The 25543-nt window shown below is 47.4% G+C and overlaps 1 protein-coding gene across 1 annotated transcript; it reads right to left on the reverse strand.

The window, feature by feature from the left end:
• Positions 1 to 9783: 9783 nt before the first annotated feature.
• Positions 9784 to 25210, reverse strand: Rab36 (RAB36, member RAS oncogene family). The gene is made up of 11 exons (XM_076867597.1): positions 24984 to 25210; positions 23332 to 23412; positions 21855 to 21946; positions 19791 to 19856; positions 18822 to 18923; positions 16175 to 16239; positions 14559 to 14614; positions 13552 to 13629; positions 13078 to 13168; positions 11606 to 11725; positions 9784 to 11174 (listed from the first exon to the last, which is right to left on the reverse strand). The coding sequence occupies exons 2-11, from the start codon at positions 23398 to 23400 to the stop codon at positions 11110 to 11112; spliced, it is 804 nt and encodes a 267-aa protein (XP_076723712.1). The 5' UTR covers positions 23401 to 23412; positions 24984 to 25210; the 3' UTR covers positions 9784 to 11109.
• Positions 25211 to 25543: the final 333 nt, after the last annotated feature.

Below are 25543 nucleotides of genomic sequence, written 5' to 3' on the forward strand. Positions count from 1 at the left end.
AAATCTTTGATGGTTCCCCAGGGAAACCCAGAGATCTGAGACACACAGCAGAGTGCACTCTCTGTAAGCAGTCTGATGAGTACGATGGAAAATAGCCAAACCAGTCCATTTGGTGAGGAGAAAAGGAAAGAGGATTTGGCAGTCAAAGAACTAGATTTGAGTCCTGACCACCTCTCTGTGTGTGCTTCAGTTTCCTTGAGATTGAAATGAGAACAAGAATATTTGCCTTCAAAAGTTGTCCCTGCATGGATTTGAGGAACTATCATGCCTTTTCCCCCAGTTCCAGTACCACTGAAAGCAGATGCCCTGACATCCAGTGTAGAGAAATAGAACCCAGAGCTAGAAGCAAGGGTGGCCTGGCTCCAGTTCAGGTTTCTGTGACTCTAGGCTGTGTAATCTCAGTAATTCCCTTCACTTCTCTGGGCTCACTTTTGTCTTCATGTGCAAAATATTGTGAGTACCATGTGTGAAGTGCCTGGATGGGACACACAAAACTGGCAGATACATGGCAGGTGCAGTTTCATCTATGATTATCTCTTGATGTTGATGCCGTGAGAGAACCCTTAGGGCCAGGCCAGAGAGCTGGAAGGATGCTTCATGGCTCACTGCTGCCCCCTGCAGGCTTCTTCAGTCTCCTGAACTGTTTGTCCCCTCACACGCAGCAGACTTCTTATCTGCTGGGCATGCTGTAAATAGTGCTTTTTGCTGGTAAGAAAACAGATGCAGGTGGCACCCTGACTTTGAGGCCAGTGGAACAGAGATGTGCAGGAATCCCGGCTGTGCAATAATACTGAGCAGCGTTCTATCCTCAGGAGCCTCTCCTTTAAAATCGGTATAATAAATCCTGATTCAGATGGGGATATAGAGCACTTGCCTATCATATGCAAGGCCTTGGGTTCAATTCCCAGTACCACATATCCATGTCCTCCTCACTATCATCCTGAACTCACAAGGTCATGATTAACATTAACTGCTTTGTCCAAATGATCTGCTAAAATTATCAAGGGAGTGGGCCAGGGAAGAATGAAAACCCAGGCCTCTAGAACCCCATTCACTGATCATCATCAAAAAGAATCCCCACAGGACTAAGTGATTTTTTTCCCTTGAAGACTGGATCTCAGTTTCCAGAAGGAAATGTATGCTCAACAGGTCCCATATGATCATTAAATGCCTGGGGGGAAAAGGGGGTACTTGGTGAAGGGGGCTTCATCTATCAATAAGATATCTCTATATCTGGTTCACAACCTCCAACTTAGGTTCACATTAAATATTTTATTCATTCATTCATTCATTCAATGGTTCATTTATTTGAGATGGGGTCTTCCTATGTTGCCCAGGCTGGTCTTGAACTCCTGGGCTCAAGTGAGCCTCCTACCTTAGCTTCCCAAGTATCTAGGACCACAGGCATGTGTCAGTGCACATGGATTTTAATATTTTATACATGAGCAAACACACTTCAGAAACTCTGAAGGCATGCTCCATTCTGTTGGCATAGCAAATGGCTTGTCAGGTACAAGGACACATCCAGATAGTGGCTTTCTCCCCTTCGAGACAGCCTCTTTGGGCCCTAAAGACACTCCTTCATCCTTGGGACTTCCCTGAAAGTGTTCCCACCTGGGTCTCTCTGGTCCTTTTCTGAAGAATTTTCTTTCTTTCCTTGTAGAGCTTTCTTCTCAACCATCCCTTCCTGGGGGGAAAGAGTGAGGAGAAATATGGAGTCGAGACATAAAACTCTGTAACTCCCCATTTGAGTCTGTCCCAGCTAGATCTAAACTCTGGAGGAATACAGCCTATTTATCTTATTCCTCTATGTCTCCAAGTGCTCAGCATGTAGTAGATCCTCATCAGTACTGGTCAAATGAATATGTGTGTGGCTCAGAGGAGAGCATAGCCCAGAGAGAAGCACTGTGTGGGTGTGTATAAATGATAAGGTAGTCAGAGCTGGGCCCTGGCAGAGATGTGTGTCCTTGGTAGGGAATCCAGTAGGAGGCAGAGGTTTGGGGAAGGCTTGCCTAAGTTGGAGTTACCAAGAAACAACAGATATGCAAAGACAAAGGAGACTTCAAAGTTGTAGTTATGTTTGAGGAACAGCTGGGTTGGGAGATGAGACAGGTTTGGACAGTAAAAACTGAGATCAGAGGATAAGGCAGTGCCTTCACGCCTGTAAGAAGTTTAGGTTTCATTCAAAGTGCACTAAAAGTTCTGAGCCTGTACTATCCAATAGAACTTTCCACCACAATGGGTATGTTCTATAAACTGCACCGAATAACACAGCTGCCACTTCCCTAAAGGATTACTGGGTACCTAAAATGCAGCTTCAGCTACTGAAGAAATGAATTGTTAGTTTAACTTTAATGAATTTAGATTTAAGTATTGGATAGCACAGTAAGCAAAGTGTGAATTGCTTGGATTTGATGGGTAGAGAGTTGGAGGGGTTGGAGGTAGGAGCAGGGTAAGCCTCCAGATCTGTGGAAATTATCCAGGTGGGAGATGTGGATCATCCAGACGAGGGTGGGAGCAAGGTGATAGAGGGAATAGTTTGGACTCCAGAACCATTTTGGAAGTAGAACTCACAGGACTTGCAGAGAAATTGGGTATGGGGAATAAGAGAGGACCAGCCATAGGTCTGACAGTGGGATGCTGACTGCGAGGAGTAAGTAGGGTTCCCATGTGAGGCTTTAGGTGCATATTACCCATCCACAGGGAGGAGTTAAGTGGATACAGAGCGAGTCTGCAGCACCAAGAAGCATTCAAGACAAAACCACAGATAGAGATTGAAGTAAATTAGGTCTGGGGTTGTAGCTCAGTGGTAGAGTGCTTGTCTCACACGTATGAGACCCTGGGTTTGATCCCCAGCACCATATAAAAATAAACAAATAAAAACAAAGATTAAAAAAAAGAAACTGAAGTATATTAGTAATTGACTGGTGTTTGGAGTCATGGGTGCCAAAGACTTCCTTCCTGCCTACAAGGGCCTGGGTGGGGAGGGACAGAGCTGGACTAGAAGAGAAAAAGAGGCAGAGATTGAGAATAGTCTGACCATGAAGGAGGTAGGGACCTAGGAGTCTGTGGTGGGTAGACTCAGTGAGGAGGGCAGAACTCCTGTGCCAACAGCTGCTATGCGCTCTGGTGAAAGGACACTGGCTGGATCTGTACTATTAGTTTGCCAGTAGAGCAAAGGTGTGGCCCTGGATTTCAACTACAGAAGCTGGAGGCTAAACGGACCCCAAGCACTTCTGTAGGATTCAACAAGCAGAGGGGCTTCACTTAAGGGCTGCACAGCTGTTCCTGAGCAGTGAGTGACATTTATTTTCTTCCTCATTTTGCCTTTCTAAATTCTTCATAATGAAAATGTTTATCTTTGGTAATTAAAAAAACAGATAATTGGTTTTGTTTTTATTTTTACAGCTTTATTGAGGTATAATTGACATGCAATAAACTGCCTGTTTAAAGGGTACAATTTGATGAGCTTTGACATCTGTATACACTGTGAAACCATCACCACAATTAAATAACAAACATTTCCATAACTCCCAATATATGTCATGTTTTTAAATCCCAAAGTAAAATGGGACAAAGAGATAGAAGTTTTGGTGATGTTTCCCCTAAATCCCTCACTTTTTTTTCTTTAATGTGCTGAGAATCAAACCCAGGACCTTAAACTTATTAGGCAAGCACTCTACCACTAAGCTATGCCCAGGTCCTCCTCTAAAATTCATATCTTGGAATTATTTTTTTTTGTACTGGAGATGAAATCCTGTAGCATTCTACCTCTAAACTACATCCTCAGCACCTTCATCTTTTTTAGATTTATTTTGTAGCTAGACCAATACATTGCCCAGGCTAGCCTTGAACTTGTGAACCTCCTTCCTTGGCCTCCCAAGTAGCTGGGATTATAGGCATGTATCATTCCATCCAGGCCTATGTTGAAATCTTAACCCACAATATGATGGTATTGGGAGGTGAGTGACTAGGAAGTTATTAGGTCATAAGAATGGCAGGTTATTATCCTTATAAAAGGAAGCTCAGAGAACTCTTGCTGTCTTTCTTTCATGTAAGTATATAATGAGAAGTCCACAATCTATAGCCTGAAAGAGAACCTTCACCAGAACCCAACAATGCTGTACCTTGGTCTTGAATTTCTAGCCTCCAGAACTGTGGGAAGCTTTTGAGTTGGGGTAATAATTCAGAGTAGAGCATTTGCCTTCTATGAATTATTACCCCAATTATGTATGAGGCCCTGGGTTTGATCCCCAGCACAGAAGAAAGGAAACAAGGAAGGAAGGATGGACTTCTATTGTTTGTAAACCATCTGGATTACAGTACTTTGTTGTAACAATACAAACAGACTAAAGACAGTATACTTCCTTGAGTTCTAATACTTATTTTCTAGTACTGGAAATTGGACCTAGTGGCATTCTACCACTGAGCTACATTCCTAGCAAAAATCACCCCCCACCCTTGTTTTTTTTTTTTTTTCAATTTGAGACAGTTTTCCTAAGTTGTGAGGTTGGCCCAGAACTGTGATCCTCCTGCCTCATCTCTGGAGTAGGTAAGTTTATAGGCCTGTACCACCATATCTAGCTCCTGTTTTTAATCCTTTTGGGAACAGTTCTAAGAATGGAATCTTTGGTTATATGGCAATTCCATGTTTTACTTTTGAGGAATTTCACAAGTGCCTTTGAAAAATTCACCCAAAAGTACCATATAATTAGGTGCAGTGGCCCTGCCTGTGAGAGTCTTGAGTCTTCAGGGCTACTATCCAACTAGCCCTTGTCAGGGTGCCCAGCCTGGGGCCAGAGGTTCCAAAGATGTGAATTCTTTCCACTCTCCTAGCATCATTCCAATGAAGGGCAGGGAAAGGGGTTCAGAGAGGGGTAACTACGCCCATCACACAGCAATAAATTGGGGAACCAGACTTGAGCCAAACCTACCCAAGTCCCAAATCAGTTCTTTTGACCATTGTGCCAACAGGCAGGATGATCAGATGGGGTATTATAAAGATGGCAGGATTTTCTGCTGTAAAACCTACTTGAGGTCAACCAAAAAACCTGGGCTTTTCTTGCTGCTTCCCTGCACTGTCTGAAATGCTGTCTCCATCAAAGCTGGAAGCTGGAGGAGGGCATCCTTCAAGTAAGATGTGGTCACATGACCACCCCCATCCATCATCTGTCATCTAGCCCCAGGGAGCCAAGGGCAAGATCAGAAAACTGAGATCATCAATACAGCTGTCTTTTAGCCCTGCTAGCTTGTATTGTGCTAGACAGTGCTTTGCTGGGGCACCTCTTCCAGGCTCACTGACCCCTGACCCAGAGTGGGGAATAGGGATCTCTGTAGGACATCTTTGTTAAAAGAGAAATGAGCTCTTGCTGGAGCTGCTGGCTGGGGTTCTGACTGAGTGCGGGTGTGGGCTCTTCCTTCCTGACTTGGGGCCTAGGGCTTTGAGACCTCTTCTCAGCACTTAATCCACTGCTTCTGCAGAATCAATTATTGATGAGGGCTCTGCAGCTGTTACAATCCCAGAAGAATCTCCTGACTGCTATTTCCAGCCTTAGCAGGAAGAGGAGGGGCCTGGATGAGATGAGCTTGTTTCTGAAGGTGTGGTCAGTGGTCCAGGCTATGACTTCCAGTGGTTAGTGGCCCAGAGCACTGTCAGGCCAAGGGTGCTTCTCACCTGTGGGGGAAGAGGGAGCCCCAGGCCTGCTTTGCCCTACCTAGACCATCCAGTCTGTGTCCTGAAGATTGGTGATGGGCAAGCTGAGTGAAAGGCCTGCCCACAGCAGCCCAGGGCCAGAAGCTTTGTACCTGCTAGGGGCAGAGGTTCAGACTGATGGCTGGTGATCCTGAATGCCAGGGAGGCATCGGGAAGAGGGGGAGGAGGCCAGGTAGAATTCGCACTGCCTGGAAGGAGATGGTATGACAGCCACACTTCCCATCTGTCCATAAACTTCCCTCAGGGGAAGGCCTGACATATGGGATATGACATGGGGATGCCACAGCAGATGGCAGAGGAGCCCTGGGAACTGCTGGGAGGGGTTCCTATCTCAGGACAGTGCCCAAGCTGTGGGCTTCTTGGGTGGAGACCAGGGCCCACCCAGATCCTCTTCTTGCCCCAAAGAGGAGGGGCCTCTTTCTGAGCTGTATGTTTCTTCTTTGGAGAGCCCTCTTCACACAGGCCTTTTCTCATCCTTACTGTGGACCTCTTCTATCACTAAGTGCTCTCTCTCCCAGGCTTACCGAGTATCTCCAGGGGCTCAAGGCCGTGAGAGTTGGACTGAGCTGCCTCTTGGTCCAGCTGGGCCTGCATAGCCCCAGAGGTCATATTCCTCCCTATACTTTAGCTCACTTGTGAGGTGGGGCTGTGCTGGCATCCCCTGTATGGGCTCTGGGAAGAATAAATGGAAGAATACAGAGGATCAGGCTGGAAAGGAAGCTCTAAGAACTTATTAATGAGTAAGAATGAATATGTGACCATGTGATTGATTGATTTGGGTACTGAAGATTGAACTCAGGGTGCTTTATTACTGACCTACAATCTCCAGCTCTTTTTTTTTTTTTTTTTTTAATTTGATACAAGGTCTCACTATGTTGCTTAGGGTCTTGCTAAATTCTCGAGGCTGGCCTTGAATTTGCAATCCTCTGCCTCACCCTTCAGAGTTGCTGGGATTAAAATCATGCACCATTGTGCCTGGCTAACCATGGCAGTTTTAACCAGTCTTCTGCCACCTCTATGTTCAGTTATCCTAGGTGACCTTAGGTCTCCTGATTTAAAATACCCTGGGACCCTCTGGAGAGAGAGGTTCATCTGGGAATGGTCTCCATTCCATCCTACAGGCTGAAGTGTAAACTGGAACAAGCCCTGTGGCCTCTAGCAGAGCTGGGAAGAGATGTGGCAGCCAGGTCATAAGACTGAAGGAGACTGAGAGGGATCTTCTCAAGTCACTGTGGAGCCTGTGTCACCATGGCTGTGGGTTTGGTGGAGGACTGCCTAACACTGTGGGGGCACAGAGAGTAGACTGTGAGGTGGGAAGGCTCAGGTAGGGAATCCTGGGTATAGTTGGACCATGCAAATAAATCCCTTTTCCAGTTACAACCCTGGGCACTGGGGCACTAGGAACACCCGACTAGGGTATACATGTGTAAAGGATACAGAGCCTCAAGGTAAGGCCACCTGTAGTGTCATTCCTACTGGGATCAGACCCCAGTGTGTGTGTGTGGGGGGGCAGAGGCAAAAGAGAGACCAGGAATGTAAAAATGCTCAGACTTCTCATCTGTTAGATGGGGACAGGAAGGGGTCTCTAGCAGGAGAGACAAAGAATGGAAAGATGGACAGAGGACAGATAGTGAGAAGGGAAGGTGCCAGCGGCACCAGAGAAGACAAAAAAAGACATCTCTGAAGCACTTGGATATGGTCCTCATTGTGCCATCGCTGCAGGGACTGCTTGCTCAGGTTTGCAGGACCAGTTTCACAGAGACTGTCTCTGCCTCAGAAATTTACTGTTAAATATTGAGATTTTTTTGGGCTGGGGTTCTGGCTCAGTGGTAGAGCACTTGCCTAGCACGCATAAGGCAACGGATTTGATCCTCAGCACCGCATAAAAGTAAATAAATGAAAGTATTGTGAAAAAATTTAAAAAATATATTGAGATTTTTATTTACTTTTTTTTTTTTGGTACTTGGGATTGAACCCAGGGCGCCTTAACCACTGAGCCACATCTCCAGCTGCACCCCGCTTTTTAAAAAAATATTTTTAATTAATTAATTAATTTATTTATTTTTATGTGGTGCTGAGGATTGAACCCAGAGCCTCACACATGCTAGGCAAGTGCTTTACTGCTGAGCCACAATCCCAGCCCCTGCCCTCCCACTTTTTAAAATAATTTTTAGTTGTGATGGACACAATACCTTTATTTATTTATTTTTCATGTGGTGCTGAAGATGGAACCCAGTACCTTACTCTTGCTAGGCAAGCGCCCTACCACTGAGCTACAGTCCCAGCCCACTCTCCAGCCCCCTTTAGAAATATTTTATTTGTAGGTAGGGTCTTGCTGAGTTGCTTAGGGCCTCGCTAAATTGCTGAGACTGGCTTTGAATTTGTAATCCTCCTGCCTCAGCCTCCTAATCTGCTGGGATTACAGGCATATGCCACTATGCTCAGCTAAATATTGAGATGTTTGAAGAGAATGTCTTTGTATCAAAGAGAACCACACTGGACTGATTCTGAGAAGACACATTCTGTTCTGTTTTGTAGTGCTAGGGATGGAATCCAGGGCCTCATGAATGCTAGGCAAGTGCTCTCCCTGAGCTCCACCCCTGCCTGCTTGATACGGTTTGATTATCCCCTCCAGAACTCACCGTGAAGCTTAATCCCTAGTGCAACATTGTTGGGAGATATTGCCTAATGAGAGGTGTTTAGGCCTCATGAAGTCATCTTGGCTTCTGCTGGCATGTGCTCCCTCATCTGTCTGCCATGTTATAATGTGGCTCTTAAACTTCCCAGCCACAGGGATTATTAGCCAAGTAAATTTCTAGAGTTTATAATTTGCCCATCTAACCAGGCATGGTGGTGCAACCCTATAATCCCAGTATCTCAGGAGACTCAGGAAGGAGGATAGCAAGTTCGAGGCCAGCCTCAGCCACTTAGTGAGGACCTGAGTAACTTAGGGAGACCCTATCTCAAAATAAAAAATTAAAAGGGCTGTGGACGTGGCTCAGTGAGTAAGTGCCCCTGGGTTTAATCCCCAGTACTAATAATGATAACAATAATAATAGCAATTAGTCCAGTCTATGGTATTTAGTTGTAGCAGCACAAACACATGAAAACAACACTGTTTTAATTTCATTTCCCTGGGGAACTTAGTCTCCCATCCTCCCAGACCAAATATTGAAATTGGAGAGACCATTACTGACATTCAGGGTCCACAGGAACCAGCTGGCACACCAGAGTAGGAAATACAAGGACAGTTTAATAAAGGACCATTTATGGAAGTGTGGGTATACAAGAGACATTATGCTTCTAGCTCAGGAGTTGGTAACAGTAGGACACCATATTGCCCCTTCCCCCACTGGGGCCTGAAGGGGCCAGAGGAGGAAGCTGTGGAGAAAGACAGCCCACCTAGGCCATCCACTCCCATCCTGTGAAGCTTTCTGCTGCACCCAGCAAACCTGGTCCTCCCTAAGGCACCCCCAGTGTGGCATGCTCCCCTATTCCCATCAAACTACATCTGGTGGACCAGGTCAAGGGCCACAGTTTAGAGAAGGGCCCAGCAAAACTGCTTTTGGGAATCTGGAGTATACAAAGCTTTAACTACAAGATGGTCACTGTAACACCACTGCTTAAAGCTAAAACATGGACACAAATTGTGGGCTGATAAAATGAACTTTGATCTGTCCACACCAAAGAAAATTTACTGCTGAAAGAACAGGAGGCTCAGTGTGCACCTACAGTGAGAGGACTCCAGGCAGACCATTAGGAAGGCAACCTGCCAGACAGGGAGTACAGCACAAGGTCATGCTGAGAAACAACAAACCAGCCAGCAAACATGGTTTGCACACAAGAGAACATAGCTCAGAAAGAATAGTAATAACTGTTATCCAGACTCATTTCAGGAGTGCAACCAACCTGAGGTGGGGCTTTAAGTCTGTATTTCATATGCTTTGTACTGTTTTGCTTTTTTTTTTTTTTTTACAGTAAGCACACAATTTCTTCAAATGCAATTTATATAAAGAAGTGTTTATATATATATATGTTTTATATATCATACATATGTAGAGAAACTGGGAAAAAGGTAATGAGGTAATAAACAGAAAAAATATGCCATTGTTCATTATAATTTTGATGTTTGGTAATTGTTATTAGTCAATTAACATTTACTGGGCACATGAGGTGTGCCAGGCACTAGAAGGGTGCTGACCAGCACAGCTGCCTACAAAATGCTCACCATCTACAGGCAGCAGACAGGGATACTGGATGTACCAGCAGAGGGCAGAGATGAGTAGCATGGGAAGGGTGGGAAGGTTAATAGCAGTGAAGAGGGTCAGGAAAGACCCCATGGAGGAGCAAAAGGAGGGGCACAGAGGAGGGCAAGTACTCTGGGCAGAGAGCTGGGGGTGTTTTTGCTTACTCTGGGTTTGCAAGAGGAAACTGGGGGAGTCAGAAACATGCCAGACTCTGGAGAGTCTCTTAAGTCCTCTATAGATGAGTAGCGGTCAGATCACAAAAGTCCTGCAGATATACGGCCAATGGGAGAGAGAGAGAGGCAGGAAGGCAACGGTGGTCACCATGAGTGCCAGAGCAGGGCAGAATAAAGTTCAGGGGATAAGAAGTGAGTTATCCAAGGAGTGGCCATGAAGTCCTCATCTCACAGTATGGCAAAGGAAATTCATCCTCTAGATGGGCCAGACGTGTGAGCAGCTTGTTCTGTCCATTGTTGCCCAATGATGACCTGGAGGGCAGGACCATGGGGATCTCGGAGGTACTAGGGAGGAACCTGAGAGACTTTCTTGTCCATTGCTTTTGAGAGGAGCAGGGCTGCCCAAGGAACCCGGAAGTCTGTGGCAGAGGAACAGTGCACAGTGAGGCCTGGAGTTCCAAGGCCTGGAACTTCATGTCCCATTGATAATAGAAAACTCCCTGGTAGGATGGCAAGTAGATTTTCTTCTTGACAAATTCTGGTCACCTGGAACATTGTAATGAGAAGGGTTCTGAAGCCACATCTAAGATCTTTGGAAAGAGTGCCAGGGTTGACTGCTGATGTGGGCCATGGGTGAAAGATGTAAGACAATGCAGGAGTGTCCTGAGCTTGTAGCCCTGAGGCTTCTCAAGGCCACAGATGACACTCTGATGACCCTAAGGGTGAGACTGGCCGTTTAAGGAGCTCACTGAAATATCCACAGTCAGGCATGATGCCCTTTGGTAGGCAGTGTGGAGTGCTCTGGCAGTCAGTGGCTCCTGACCTGCCAGAAAAACGGCTGATCCTTGGGAATGCAAGCCCTCTACACCTAGAGGGGAGACATACTGCAGAGTTCAAGCTCCACGTCACCTCTCCATCGTCACAGGAGCTGCTGCCCATGCACTCAAGGAGTGGAGGCCTCTGATGCTTGCCCAAGCTAACAGCAGCTCAGGCTGGAGGGCCTCTTGTTCTCCTGGGTCTCCAGTGAGCTCCCCTCCATTCCTGTAGAGAGGAAAAGTAAGTTGGTATCATTTAAGCATCCTGCAGCCAACACTGGGCAGGGGCCACACCCACTCTGACAGTGGGTACCCTGACCTTTATCTCCTAGGCCTATTGTTTGAGGCTTGGGGCAAGAGGTCTAGGGGCACTCTGGGTGGTGGAACAGAGTGGGCAAAGGCAGAGACTAGGAGAACCAGAGCAGAGCCCTAGGAGGCTGTCTGGAGGTCAAGAAGGACGACACAGAAGGTGTCTGAGCTGGAAAGCAGGATTAGAGAGGCTGCAGGTCTGAGACTGGAGGAACAGCCCAGAGAAGAAGGTCCAAAGAAGACAATGGAGGGCCATAAGTTAAGGAAATGGGTGATGGGAGGAGAGTGGATATAGATTTTTGGCCTTCAGCCTGCTCCCCAATCATGTTTAGTCGTGGCTGTACGTACGGATGAGGTCTCCATCGCCAACCTGGGGCCGAGTGCCATTTCTCTTCTCCAGATCCTGCAGCACTGACTGCTCAAATGCTAAGGCAGCGACGCGGCTGAAGAATGCCTTCACATTCTCTCCTGAGGGCCCACAAGATAGCTGCGTGACCCCAGCTGACCCCCAAATGTATTTGAGCATAGAAGCCAGGATAGCTCACCCTCATGCCAGCACATGGCCCTTTCTGGAGTACCTCTGACAGTAATGGTGACTACCTGAACACAGTCCCACCACCCATCTGGGAACTCACAGTGCGGGGGGCAAGGCCCCCCAGCTGGCTTCAGCCCCATCTTCCCACCTGCCTCCAGCCCCCATCCCTGATCCAGCTCCCTGCCTAGGCTACTTCCTCAGACCTCCAAGCCTTCATTCCCTAGCATCTACTCTTCTAATCAATTGCTATTGAGCACCTGCTATGGGCCAGGTGCTGGCACAGGCAGAGTTCAGGACAAACCTGTGACTGCTCTCCTGTAACTTTCCACGTGCTGCTGGCCCTCAGAATGGAGCCTTTGTGTGTACTCTTCCAGATAGAGGCAACTGCCCATCAGGAAGCAGATTAGGCTCCAGCACCCAATAGGAACACTGCCCTTGTGCAGTTCACAACCTACATAACAGCACAGGGCGGTCTGGCTTGGTCTATAGTGAGGTCTCAGTGAACCTGATGTTACCCTGATAAAGGAGGGTGGGTCTTCACAGGGCAGAAAGGACACTGTTGGGGTGGAACAGAGGGCACCAGGCACAGGCACTTCCAAGCATTTATGGTGGGCCAATGATGGTTCTTCTACCCTTGGCTGTCACTCAGTCTGGGGCCAGATGTCCACTGTCTCTGCTTGGCCAGGGCAAGGACTATTGAGCCCAAATCCTAAGTCCTGAAAGCCTCTGCAGTCTATTATATGCCAGGCACTGCATGCTCTTTCATTCAATCTCCCCAGAAACCTGCTTTCAAAGTTTGTTCTTTGCTTAGAGAAGGATTTCCTAATTTTTCTTCAATAAATACAAATGGCTTTTATAATGTAAATCATGTTATTTCATTAAAAATAAAATGAGATGGATAGCATCACTCTGCTTCTCAGCTAAGGAGATTTAAGGCCAGGAGATGTTGGGCATCTTGCCTGGTTCTGGGGGACCCAGCATGACCAGGGTCAGACCACCTATGGATAGCCATGGGGGCTGTGTTGAAAAACATGCGGTAAGGCAAGGGCCAGAGGTTGCTATTCCTCTCACCCATGACACGGGCCTCCCAGTGTCCTTCCAGAGAGGAAGAGACTCCTCTCAGGCAATGAAAATTGCTGTCAGTCACCAGTACAGATGTGCCGTGATACTAGCATGGTCAGAGATGCAAAAGAAAGGCAAGAATTTCTGTGACACAGCAAGCTGCAGAACTGGCCCCACAACAGCCCACACTCCCCCCATGATGATGGCCCCTTGTCCTACTCACCAGTCTTGGATGACACTGACCAGTACTCAGCCTGCATCTCATTGGCCAGGTGCACAGCCTCCAGTTCAGTTTGTTCACATGCTGCTACTGACTGGAAGAAGCAGTATTCACTGACCCAGTGTCCTGGCCCTTCTATAGGGATGCCCCTAAGGGTAGGCAGCGGTTCCCTTTCATTGTGTCACCTCCCTCCCCAGGTCACCTAGGGAAGGTGAGGTAACCCCAGTGCAGAGATGCTGTTTGCCCAGGGATGACATCTCAGTGGTATGAGCACGCTGAACAAATATGAGTGCCAGTTGTCCCTCCCTTAGGAAACAGCACAGGGAACTTGAGTTCCCCTGACTTTCAGCTCCAGGGCCTGCAGTCTTTGAATTCCAAGGCTTTTTATGTCAGTGCCACCCCTACTCCTCAAACTTGAACTGAATGTGTAGGAATTTTCCTGAGGGCCATCTAGGCCTCTGGCTCTGCTCTGCTTACCAGAAGGTCCTTTTTGGTTCCCACGAGGAAGATGAAGCAGGAGCCTGCCTCATTCTCCCTTAGTGCATCCTCCAGCCACTGCCTGGAATGCACAGAGGGAAGACAGCCTGAGATGCCACCCACCCATTCATGTCTTGAGGACCAGAGGACAAGGTCAAGACTTGACTCTTCCCTAGGACTGGAAGCACTAAGATGGAAGGTTCAGGGAGGGTGCTTTGGCCCACACTGGCTTAATGGGGATGCTGGTCCTATAGACAGAAAGACTTTTGTAGGACCAGAGGGGATTGGCAATACAAAAGCACTAGTCACAGGGAGATGAAGAGCCCATCCTCATCCTCTGAGACCTTGGGTGAGTCCTGCACTTTATCAACTGGAATGCATTCCTGCCTCCCTCACATGCTTTTGGAGGTTTTTGGATGTGAATGCCTCCAGACAAAGGAAGGGTGAGGGGGCTTAGTTCCTGGTAGATGCAGGATGGCCTCCTGGAATTGGTGACATTGCCCATGTTTCTTCTAAGACAACAAGTACCAAATTCATGTTCCGTCAAGACAGGGCCTGCTCTGAAATTATCAGGGCCTAGGGAAAAGGGAACAGAGAGGACTCCTCATTCAGAAATGATTAGAACACTCAAGATGTGATAGCAGAGTGGCAGAGCATTTTGGGGGGAGTGGGGTGGGGATTGAACCCAGGGTCTCATGCATGTTAGTCAAGTGCTCTCCTACTGAGTCACATCTCCAGCCTGACATCAGGGTATTAAAGCAAATGTGGGTCTTTTGGAGCAAGAGTTGTGGTGCAATTGCATTGGTTATATACCCCTGAGTAGCAGATGAGGACAGATCTTGAGGAATAAAAAGGCAACTGAACAGTAGGTGGCCTATGGGCTTCTGACAAATGAGCCTGGTCACTTAAATCCATTTTGGGGGTCCCTAGTGGCCAGGTTTAGGGAGTTCTTCTAGGCAGGTTCCTGAACTTAGGTGGCCTGAAGGATTCACAGGGTCCAGGATTACTTGCCTGGTATGCTCCAGAGTCTGTACATCAGTGAGGTCAAAGGCTGTGATGATCACTAGACACATAGGGAAAAGCCAATAGCCAATCAGTAACAAGTGAAGCCAACAAAGTATGAAAAAGGGGCTCCCCTCAGACACATCTACAGAACCCAAGGAACTGCCAACATAGCTTCTGGCCCTGAACCCCAAAGTAGAGGCTGGGGAGGAAATTCCCTATGGCTTCCCTCCAGGATCTGCCCTCCTGCTACCTATACCCAGCAGCACAGTCTCAGGGAGGAATCCAAGGAGGTAGGATGAGGAGACAGGAGTATGTGGCCTTGGCAACAGATACCCTCTGCCACTTATTGAAAAGGGAGCCTGGGCAAGAGTCTTAATGGCTGAGAGCCTCAATTTCCCCATCTGTAAAATGGTCAGAATGATACCTCTAGCTCTCAGGGATGCTGTGAGGGCAAATAAGGGCAGCTATTTTGAAAACTATTAAGTTTAGAGCCTGGTCATAGTTTCAACCTATGGCTATGATGATAATTAGCAACAACCAGCTCAAAGGAAACAACTTCTAGGGAGTCAGATGAGCAGAAAACTGGGATGTGCAACCCTGTTGTCAGCTCGTCTTGTCACTGGTACTCCCTTAGGCCCATGGTGTTGAGGTGGTTTCTGAGGGGAAGCCCACATGGAGGACATTCCAGGCAAATATCTGTTCTCTACTACCCACCCCTTGGGATGTGAGCAAGCTGAACAGAGGATACCTCTGCACCTTGGCTGATGGCTGGTGGCCCTGCTAAGGCAGAGAAGAATAGAGAAAAGGAGGACATTGATGATGGGGATAATGGCAGCCCAGCTGCTGATTGCAGAGCTGTGCCAGGTGTCTCACATCTCTAGTCCCAGGGAGGCAGCATCCCTCAAGGAAAAGATATCTGGGAGGTAAAGGTTACTAGAGGCCACAGTCAACATTGCCAAACTATAGCTCTAACCCTAGGTGAGTTGTTTATGATTTGCTTCTGTTTTTGCTTCTTTCAAAACTGAGTGAAACATCTGAATTCTTTCACCACTACTGAGTAGGCCTAATTGTGACTTATACTTTGAGTCTGGTTTGGTATCCTTTTGACAATTCTTATACCTCCCACTGAAATCCACTTCTATCTTTTTCCTGGGAAGCTAAGGTTGGCATGAAAAGCTTATGCTGCTGCCTCTGCTGACGGTGAGCCCTACCAATGCTGCTGACCCCCACTTAGGACCTGCCATTCCTGTCAAGGTCTCCCTTTCATTCTTCTTCTTTGGCATAGCCCTCTCCTAACAAGGCAGGACAAGTCTCTCTCTACCTACCACAGAGTCTGATGCTACCCTCTTTTCTGGGACCTCTGGACAAAAACATCCTTTCCTGAGCTGAAAACTGGAACTGAGACAGCCAGCACTCACCATCACAGGCTCCCTAAAAAAAGCATCATTGCCAAAGCTAGCCAAGGCCCTGCCTTGAAGGCAGCTTCCTCACTCCCAAGCACTGGCTGGAGTGTTTTCTCAGTGGCCTGTGCAAAGAACCTAGGTTTCCTGCTATTAAGCACAGCAGGGAGCCCCATGCTGCACATGGCTGAGGGCTTCACCCTTGTAACATTACTTACCCTGGGCACCTCGGTAATAGGCAGATGCAATGCACTTGAACTTCTCCTGTCCAGCTGTGTCCCAGCTGTGCAGTGAGGAAAGATTAAGGAAAATGGTAGCAGGTTAAGCAATTATAGTAATCTGACCCTCCAGGCTAGTAGTATCATGGAGGGAGACCCAAGGACCTGCACCAGATGTGTCAACAGTGTGGGCTACAGAAAGGGCTTATATGAGCCAACTATCCCTGCCACCAGATCCTGATGATCCCTCCAGCGAAGAATTCTCACCGGATTCACAGTGCTACTGGGGAGAGCATGGCCTTAGCAGTTCCACTGCCCAGATGAATGGAGTTATAACTCAGTCTCTTCTGATTGTGACATTCAAAAGGAACATATGTCATTGGGTTAGATAAAGAAGAATGAAGGAAAGGGAGGGGGGCGGGGAATAGGAAAGACAGTAGAATGAATCAGACATAACTTTCCTATGTTTATATATGAATACATGACTAGTGTAACTCCACATTATGTACAACCACAAGAACGGGATCCTAATTAGAATAAGTTGTACTCCATATATGTAATAATATGTCAAAAAGAACAAATAAAATAAATAAATTAATTTAGAAAAAAAGGAACATATGCTCTATAGTGTGGTGTGGCTTACTCCCTGTGAATGGTGCTGGGTTCCAGGCCAGGCCTTCAGCCATGGCCCTCTGCCACTTGTTCATGTGTGACTGGGGCACTGCTTCACCTTCCAGACTGTAGTTACCAGGTATGTCTAACAGGGATGTGATTTGTATCCCCTGGATAACTCTGATCAATTATCCCTCTGGCTCTTTAAAGTAACACATTGAAATGGACTTAGAAGCTGAGCCACAATAAATTAATGCTATTTACCACAGGCATGATATAGAAGTTCAGTAGGCACATGCTGAGATCTATTTGCCCTGGTTTAGAACAAGGCAGGTGGCCAATATGCAGGGATAAGCCTGAAATTCGACACTGAATCCTTTTTTTTTTTTTGGTACTAGTGATTGATCCCAGGGACACTTAACCAATGAGCCTCATCCCTAGTCCCTTTTTATATTTCATTATGAGACAGGGTCTCACTAAATTGCTGAGGCTGGATTTGCACTTGTGATCCTCCTGCTTCAGCTTCCTGAGCCACTGGGATTATAGGCATATGCTACCATACCCAGCTCCCAATACCTTTTTAAAGCCAACATATCAAAATTTAACTTTTCTCAGTAAATTGAAAAGTAAAATAAACCACAGACATGACATCAATGATCTAAAAGTTTTTTTCAAGTGATCCAGCATGATGCAGACTTTTTGGCTATCTTCTTTCATTTCTGGAGAAGATTCTGGTTGGGGAGTTGGGGTTGGACTTAGAGATAGGGCCAGCTGGGTGGCTGGTAACAACCTCAATGTAAGAGAGGCTGCAGCAGGACAGTAATGCTGTTTTGTTCTGGCAACTTTAATTAGATATAGCTTGTTGCTATAATGAGAAACCAGCCACTAGTCACTCTCTGCATGGCTCCATGTGGGACACCTGGCTCTTTGTCCTTCTCACCTTTTTAGATCCCTCAGTCTTACTGCCCTGATTTTCACAGCCTCTTTCGCTCTGGATTGACTCTGTACTGTCCCTTGGACAAGATGTGAGATCATCTAGCTCTAGGATAGCACTAGGACACTGCCTCAATAAGCTGGGAGCTGACATTCACAGAATCTGCAGGTCTAGCCTAGAGAGGGCACAGAAGATTGGGGGATGAAGCAAGATAGGAAGAAAGGGAAGGAGACCAGGACAAGCCTGGTTAATGCCAACGGGCAAGAAGAAAACAGTGGCCATCATGCAGGAGAACAGGGAAGAGAGAGGGGCTGCTCAGGATACTGCGGGGGCCTGGAGCCTGAACAAGGTCTGTGGCATCTTTCAGGTGCCAGAGGAGTGAAAGGCAAGGTCCAGAGAATGTACCACTTTGGGCCAAGGTAAGCCTGGGTAGACCCTGGGCTGTTGTGAGAGAAAGTAAAGGGAGGAGTTAAAATAGTAGGTCACAGAGAAGCAAAGGCATGGGGTTAGGCAGGAAAGGAGATAGACAGAAATAGAAGGAAAGAGTGGCAGGGGGAGCAGAAGTTACTTGAGGGAAATGTATGAGGAGGAAGATGAGCACATCAGACCTGAGAGAGAGGTGTGGACAGTGTAGCCTCTGCCAGAACCCTCTTTGTCCAAGCCTGGCACACTGGGACAGGATTTGGTCCCATTTTATTGCTACATACAGAGGCTTATCAAAGCTACCTTACTTCCTGTGGAATCACAGGAGGTCCAGATTGGGGAAGGGCTTGCTAGAGTCTAGGAGCAGGACCAGACTTAGCAAGAGCAGAAGGCAATCAGGGGAGGTTGGAGATGGGTGGGAAAGTCAGGCTATGAAGACCTTCCCCAGATCTGATCACCAACACAGAATAACTCCTGGGACTGAGGGAGGATCTGGGAACTCAGGGAGCTGTAAAACCCAATTTCTCTCAACCACTCCAGGCTCTGCTTGTCCAGATGGGTCCTTGCTGAGCACCATGGGGTACAAATGAGAACGAGCTGGCCAACATTTTCCCCAGGTACCTCCTGAAAGTCCACATATAAGTCATGTGAAAATCAGCACCCACAACAGCAACTTACATCTGGAGGCTGTAGGGAATCCCAGCAATCTCAAAGCGTTCAATTTCAAAGTCTACCCCAATGGTAGCCTTGTAGTCTCGGTCAAAAACATTCTTGCAAAACCTGTTGGAGGCAATAAAGCTATCAGAGAAGTATCTTCACAGAAATGGGCATGGAAGCTTTGCTCTTGATAGTTACACTACGTCTGGAGGCAAATAAAGTACAATGATGGGAACTGATAAAGAAGGGACCATCTGCAGAGGTTGCAGACAAACAAGTGTGTTAGCTCTCTGTCACTAAACAATCACCTGAAATAACCAACTTAGGGGAAAGGTTCATTTGGGCTCACAGTTTTAGAGCTTTCAGTTCATGATATTAGCCCCTCTGTTTGGGCCTGTGGCAAAGCAGCATATCATGGCAGCAGCATGTGGTGGAGCAAAACCACTCACCTCATGGCTGGGAAGGGAAAGAGAGATGGAAGAAGGGGTGGGGGGTCCCATTATCCCCACTAAGGCCATGCTCCCAATAATCTAGAGACCCTTAAATATTCTACCACCTTCCAGTAGTACCATAGGTGGGGGAGCAAGCTTTTAACACATGGGGACAATTATTTAAACTGTGGCAACAAAGCAGCCAATAAGAACAAGGTAGGGGAAGAGGGGCTATGGCAGCCTCAAAGGCAAACACTGTGAATTAGAACAGTGAGAGAAACTAAGGGTTTATTCTCAGGGACGACAGTGAAAGGGTTAGCCCAAGGTCCTAACAGTGTGAACAATCCCAGGCTCCTGGATTGCCCTACTGTCTGTCAACCTCATCATCTCCCCAGTTTCTTGCCCCTTCCCCACCTGGCTCCCACCAGACTGAGGCTAGTTCTCAGCAGCCACACAGTCCCCACTGTGATAATGTGGGCCTCCCAAATAAAAGGTGACAACCTGATGCTGGGAAGTGTGGTCAACCTGACTGGGTAGGAAGGAGATGACATGGCCTTACCTGTGGATGAGACTGGTCTTTCCCACATAGAGGTCACCAACCACCACCACCTTGGAGAGTTTGAGCCTGGGAGAAATATGTCTGTGTCACCCTTGAGCATGGTTTCAAGAGTGTCTTCAGCACACACAACTCCTTCCTTCCCTGAGTTCTTTGCAGTGAGTCACCCCTCAATCCTGAATTTAGCATGGGCCACACTGCTGAGCCTTTTGTTCTCCCTCCCTGATCTTCAAAGGGAAGAGTGGGAAAGCCTACATTTGTTTTGGAAACTCTGCTTACCCTGAGGATGTACCCTTGACCCCTCTTAGCCAAAATCACTGTCTGAGAATTAGAAATGGACATGAGGAGAGGCTGAGTCATAGGCTAAGGGGGCAGAGGTGGGAGTACAAGTGGGGCTATGGTAACCAAGAATGATGGGTACATCTAATTTGGGGGTGACAGGGTGCCACACTGAGGATGCAGACATGGGGCCCAAGAGTGGGGAGATACCGACACAAGGGGTGGGTTGGCAGCTTCTGTTTCCTGCTATGTACCCTCTGGGAATGTGTACCTACATGGACTAAGCTTATTATAAGCAGATAATCGCTGACCAGGAACCATTGTCACCTACTCACCTGGAGATGTGTGCAAGACTCAAACAGGCCAAGAGGTACGCCATGAAGAGAACTCAGGGTGTACACATTTGAGCTGTGGCTTGAGGCAAATTTGCTATGAAGTTGTTGGGCTCCTTAGGGACACTGCTTATTGAGAGCAGCCACACCCTTACTATATATGTGTATATGTCCTGTAATCTGGGAAGCAGCATATTTGGGACTGTTGACAACACTTTCTTTCTGTAGCTCATTCTAAAGGATATCAAAGGCTGAAGCAACCGACCCAGGGAAACATCATTAGGCACTTCCCATGCTTGTAGACTTCAAGAGAGCACCTCTGTGTTACCTGGTGACCTGACCTACAATTCAATTTACCACATCTGGTGAGGGTAGGGACTGTGTCTACCCTACTTCCAGGAAGCCCTCTTCTTCTGGAATAGGCTGACCCTGACTCCATTATTCAAACTGAGAAGTAAAGATATTACCAGTATTATGGCAGGTACCCTCAGTACCTTTTTCTCCCTACCCTGGTGTGGTCATGAGGGGTCAGGGATTCAGAACATGACTCTCACCCCATGAGCATGGCATGGCCCCTTTGACCATTCTGACTTGAACTTTCACTCCCTTTGTGCAATTCTGGGGAACTCTGAACTGGGCTCTCTTTTGGCCTCACTATATCTGTGAGCACAGCCAACTCCCTGAGCAGACTGTGAGCAGGCCCCTATACCTGTTATTTAAAAGAAAGAACAACTGCAAAATCCTGTGCCAGTAGTGATAAGTACTGTTGAGATAGGAACATAAGAGGCATATCCCTGGCCCTTGGGGGATATCTCTAGTGAGGAATACAAACAGGCAAAACAGCCCTTAGATAAGTTCTTGGGCTTCAAGAATTCACAGGAAGGGCACCCCACTCAGTGGCTTAGGATGAGGGACAGTGGGAGCAGAGGATCAGATTAGGCTTCCAAAGGAACTGACACAGAAAACCAAAGAGGAAGGGGAGGCAACAAGAGTAAGAAAGATGTTTCAGCCAGGCACGGGGTGCATACCTGTAATCCCAGTGGATCAGGAGGCTGAGGCAAGAGGATCACAAGCTTAACACCAGCCTCAGAAACTCAGCGAATCCCTAAGCAACTTAGCAAGACTCTGTCTCAAAAAATAAAAAGGGCTGGGGATGTGGCATAGTGGTTAAGAGCCCCTGGGATTAATCCCCAGTACCAAAAAAGAAAGAGAGAAAGAACAAAAGATGTTATAGACAGTGGAAATGAACCTGTGTTGAGACCTCAGGATGAAAAATCACCTGCATGAGATTCCGAGAAAAGGAAATGGCAGTGTGTGTCAAGTAAAGCCAGACAAGAAATCCAGTACTGGACTGTGTCAGTCTAGTCCATGTGTTTTCTTTGTTCATTTTTAAATTCATACTTGCATTTGTTACTTCTGGTCATCTCTCCCAACATCTCACATCCCACAGGCTCACCCAACAGTCCCGGTGTTCCTGCGCTGGCAGGCTGCACTGACTTGCCCGTGGAAGTGCTCCTTGAGCTGCAGGCAGGCATCAGGTGTGTACCACTACAAAGAGACAAACAGACAAATACACAGACAGGCACACCATCCTGCAAAGCTACAACAGCCCTGTCACCTGAGCTGGGCATTGTGGGTTTACCTACTTCCCAGTGCTCCCCCTGAGCCTTGAACCTGGCAGCCTCATTGGCTTTCCCTATTTCCTGTCATATCATAGGCTGCAAAGTAGCCAATTTTAGTGAGCCGATTTTAGAGACAGTGTAACTGAGACACAGAGTAAAGGGTAGCACTATGTGGACCCAATACAACCTGACTGGGAATTCCTCAGGTTTGAAGTGCTGTGGCCCTGAGGTACAGGATAGGCTTGGCCAGCAATGGCCTATGATCCTAACTACTGTAGGCAGAAGGAGAACAGATGCCCCAGGTTGCCTCCCTAGGGTGGGGCATTCTGGAACCAGAAGTAGCTGGGTTGAATCCCTCCTCTGCCACTCCGGGCTGTGTGATGTCATGCAAACTTCTCTACCTCTCTGAGCCTCATTGTCTTGATCAATATGTACTTCCTCCCATGAAACTTGGACTGTTTTGTGCCAATCATATTTCCCTTCCTTTCAGTTCATGAAATACCAGTCTCCACCATCCCTAGTTACCACTGTCAAGCTCCATAGAGGAAGCAATGGCCCAAGCTTTGTTGCAATGGAAAACCCAGCAGAACTGTCCAAGGTCTGTGAGTGTGTGGAGAACAAACTTATTGGGGAAGGTGAATAAGGCGGGAGAAGGAATAGCTGCAGACCCCAAACACCTAGAGCCTACAGGTTGGCACAGATTCCAAAATATACAAAAGGCCATTTGGTGGCTTGTACCAAGCCACACTCAAACACCGATCAACTGATGGCAGAGTTTTAATCTTCCAGAAATATTTTCTGTCATGTATTAACAAACACAGACATTGCTTCTCTCTCTCTCTCTCTCTCTCTCTCTCTCTCTCTTTGGTAGTGTGATGGATTGAATCCAGGGCCTCACACATGCTATGCAAGTGCTCTACCACTGAGTGACACCCCCAGTCACTGGAATGCTATTTTGGTAACAGTAACAATAATGAGAACAACAACAACCATTCCAACATGAGATGTTTATCCTTATGTAACAGTGGCTCCAAATTGTGTAACTTGCCTATGGTCACACATTTAATGAAGAAACAAGCATTCACACCTAGAACTGTCTGATTTATAACCTTCAGCCACACTGCAGCTCCCTGTCACCACTAGTCTGCCTTGGGCAAGTCAATACTCAGTTTTCCAGCTGCTCAAGAAGAAAGATCTCCTGGATTCACCTGCTTGATTTCTGGGGGTGACGGTAAGTTGAGGAAATCCGGGCATGGCCTCAGGGTCAGGAGAGCAATGTAGACAAAAAGCACTGGCCTAATGACTCTCTACCTTAGGAAAGTTGGTGATGATGCGGTCCCGGCTCACAGGGGGCCCCAAAGGCATCAGAGAAGACCTCATTCTTCCAGAGTCCTGTGGACTCAAACAGAGGAAAGAGAGTGTTAACTAAAATTTATAGGAGCCCATCATTTTGGATTAGCCTCCTTGCACTAGGCCTTAGCAGATCAGACCAAACCAGAATGTAGTCACTTGTGTTAGGTGCCATGTGATCAAACTGAACTCTGAAACAATCAGTTGTCAAAAACAAAACAAAAAAGCAAACAACAACAACAACAACAAAATCACCATGAGATTCATAGCAATTAATCCAAAGGGGCCCAGTTTACCTGAGTCAGGATGATATGGAAGTCCCTCCATTTTAACCTTGGTAACTTGAAACTAATCTGTTTTTTGTCCTGTTTCTGCTTTCTTCAGTACTTTTCTGCCTATTAAACTAACCTCTAATCCACTGCCTATGGTGGTACAGGCCTCTAGTTCCAGCCTGGAGGCTAAAGTGGGACGATTATTTGAGCTCAGAAGTTTGAAACCAGCCTGGACAACATGGAGAAACTGTCTCAAAACAAAAAGAGGGGAAACAAACAAACAACTTCTCCTGCGACTCATCAGAATACTCATTCTATTTTATAGAAAGATGTGTTGCTGGATTCTAGGATCATTTGCAAATAACACCAATTAAGATCTTTAAACTTGGCTGGGTGCAATGGTGCATGACTATAATCCCAGGAACTGGGGAGGCTGAGATAGGAGGATCCCAAGTTGAAAACCAGCCTCAACAATTTAGCAAAGCCCTAAGAAATTTAGTAGGACCCTGTTTCAAAATTTAAAGAAATAAAAATAAAAAGGGCTTGGGATTGTGACTCAGTGGTTGAACCCTCCTGGGTTTTCAAAAAGAAAAAGAATCAAAACTTTAAATTTGTAATTTTCATCTTGACAAGAATTAGGGAGCCTTGCAAATCCCCAAAAATGTATACCTAGGAGTTTCTGCCTAACTTTTCATCAGTTTTAAAACAGATCTAAACCTCCTTCTGTAAGGAATATGGGGGAAAGGCCAATGGGGCATAAGAAGTCAGGCCATCTCTTTCAATCTGCAGGCAGCACAGTGTGAGGGACTCAGGCCTGCTGGACTCTGCCTGGGAATCAGAAAACATGGGTCTCTTCTTGACAGGTGTCTAAGCAGGAGAGGCTCTTTCGCTGAGCTTAACTCTCTGGGGTGAGGCATTGCACAAAAGCCAGGATGAGGATCACAGCTCAGGTAATGAAAGCAGAATAGGGAGAGTCCCCTGCTCCCAGTCTTAAAAGGATGAAGGCTGACTGGTCTGGGGACTTTTATGTTTCAGGCCTTTTTCCAGAAAGTCCTCATCCCACCCAGAGTCTGATCCCTCAAAGCCTACTCAAAGCCCTCCACATCATTTTCCGGTCCGGGGCTCCCTCTTCCCTGTAGGGTGGCCCTGACCAAGGTCAGTCTGTTGTTCTTCATTTAACCGCGCTCCCCTTCAGGACCAGAATGGGCCTGGCCCCAGGCCAAAGGCTGGCAGACCGCGTTTAAGTTCTGGGAGTAGGAAGCAGGCGGGGGGGAACCCTGAGACCTTGCGACCCTAACCTCTGGAACGTGCCCGCACCGAGACGGAGGAGAGCCGACTTACCTAGAGAGCCTGCGAAGGTTCGGAGGTCGGCGCGGCCTGGTAGCGCAGCGCGCGCCCCCCGCCCCGTGATCACCACGGCAACAGGGGCAACGCGGGGTTGGCGAGCGTCCGACGAATCCCGGACGTCGGGGGTGGGGTCTGGGCGGAGCTGATATTGGAAAGAGTCCGGCTCACCAGCAGAACGGGCGATCACCATAGCAACAAGAGTCTCCCGGGGTCTGGGCCAGTCAGCCCAAGGAAAGACTTCCGGACGCGACCTAAGCGCCAGAGATCACCAAGGCAACCAGGGCGGAAACAGGAAAGGCGGGCGATGGGCGGGACCAGGGAGTCCAGTGGGTGGAGCCGGAGCTCTATGGGGAGGAGGCTTGGACTGGGATTGACTTCAGAAAGAGGTTTGCGCGCGCTGCTCCCTCTGGCAATCATCTCAACAGGGAGGAGTAGTAGTAATCATGGGATTCATGGGATTAGAACTCTTGCTGTATTATGGGATTTGTTCGGAGTTCAAGCACCCTGATGGTTGTTGCCTGATGTCTGCCATCTTCTGACCTAACTGTATAGTT

This window comes from Callospermophilus lateralis, chromosome 1, assembly GCF_048772815.1.
Source record: "Callospermophilus lateralis isolate mCalLat2 chromosome 1, mCalLat2.hap1, whole genome shotgun sequence".
Lineage (NCBI taxonomy): Eukaryota > Metazoa > Chordata > Mammalia > Rodentia > Sciuridae > Callospermophilus > Callospermophilus lateralis.

Excerpts from the sequence above, each read along its gene's own strand:
- Rab36 (XM_076867597.1), bottom strand. The coding sequence starts at position 23,400 with ATGAGGTCTTCTCTGATGCCTTTGGGGCCCCCTGTGAGCCGGGACCGC. Across the intron at positions 19,857-21,854 it reads AGGAACACCGGGACTGTTGG|GCTCAAACTCTCCAAGGTGG; the intron begins GTGAGCCTGTGG and ends TATTTCTCCCAG. Across the intron at positions 11,726-13,077 it reads GTCAGTGTCATCCAAGACTG|GAGAGAATGTGAAGGCATTC; the intron begins GTGAGTAGGACA and ends GTGGGCCCTCAG.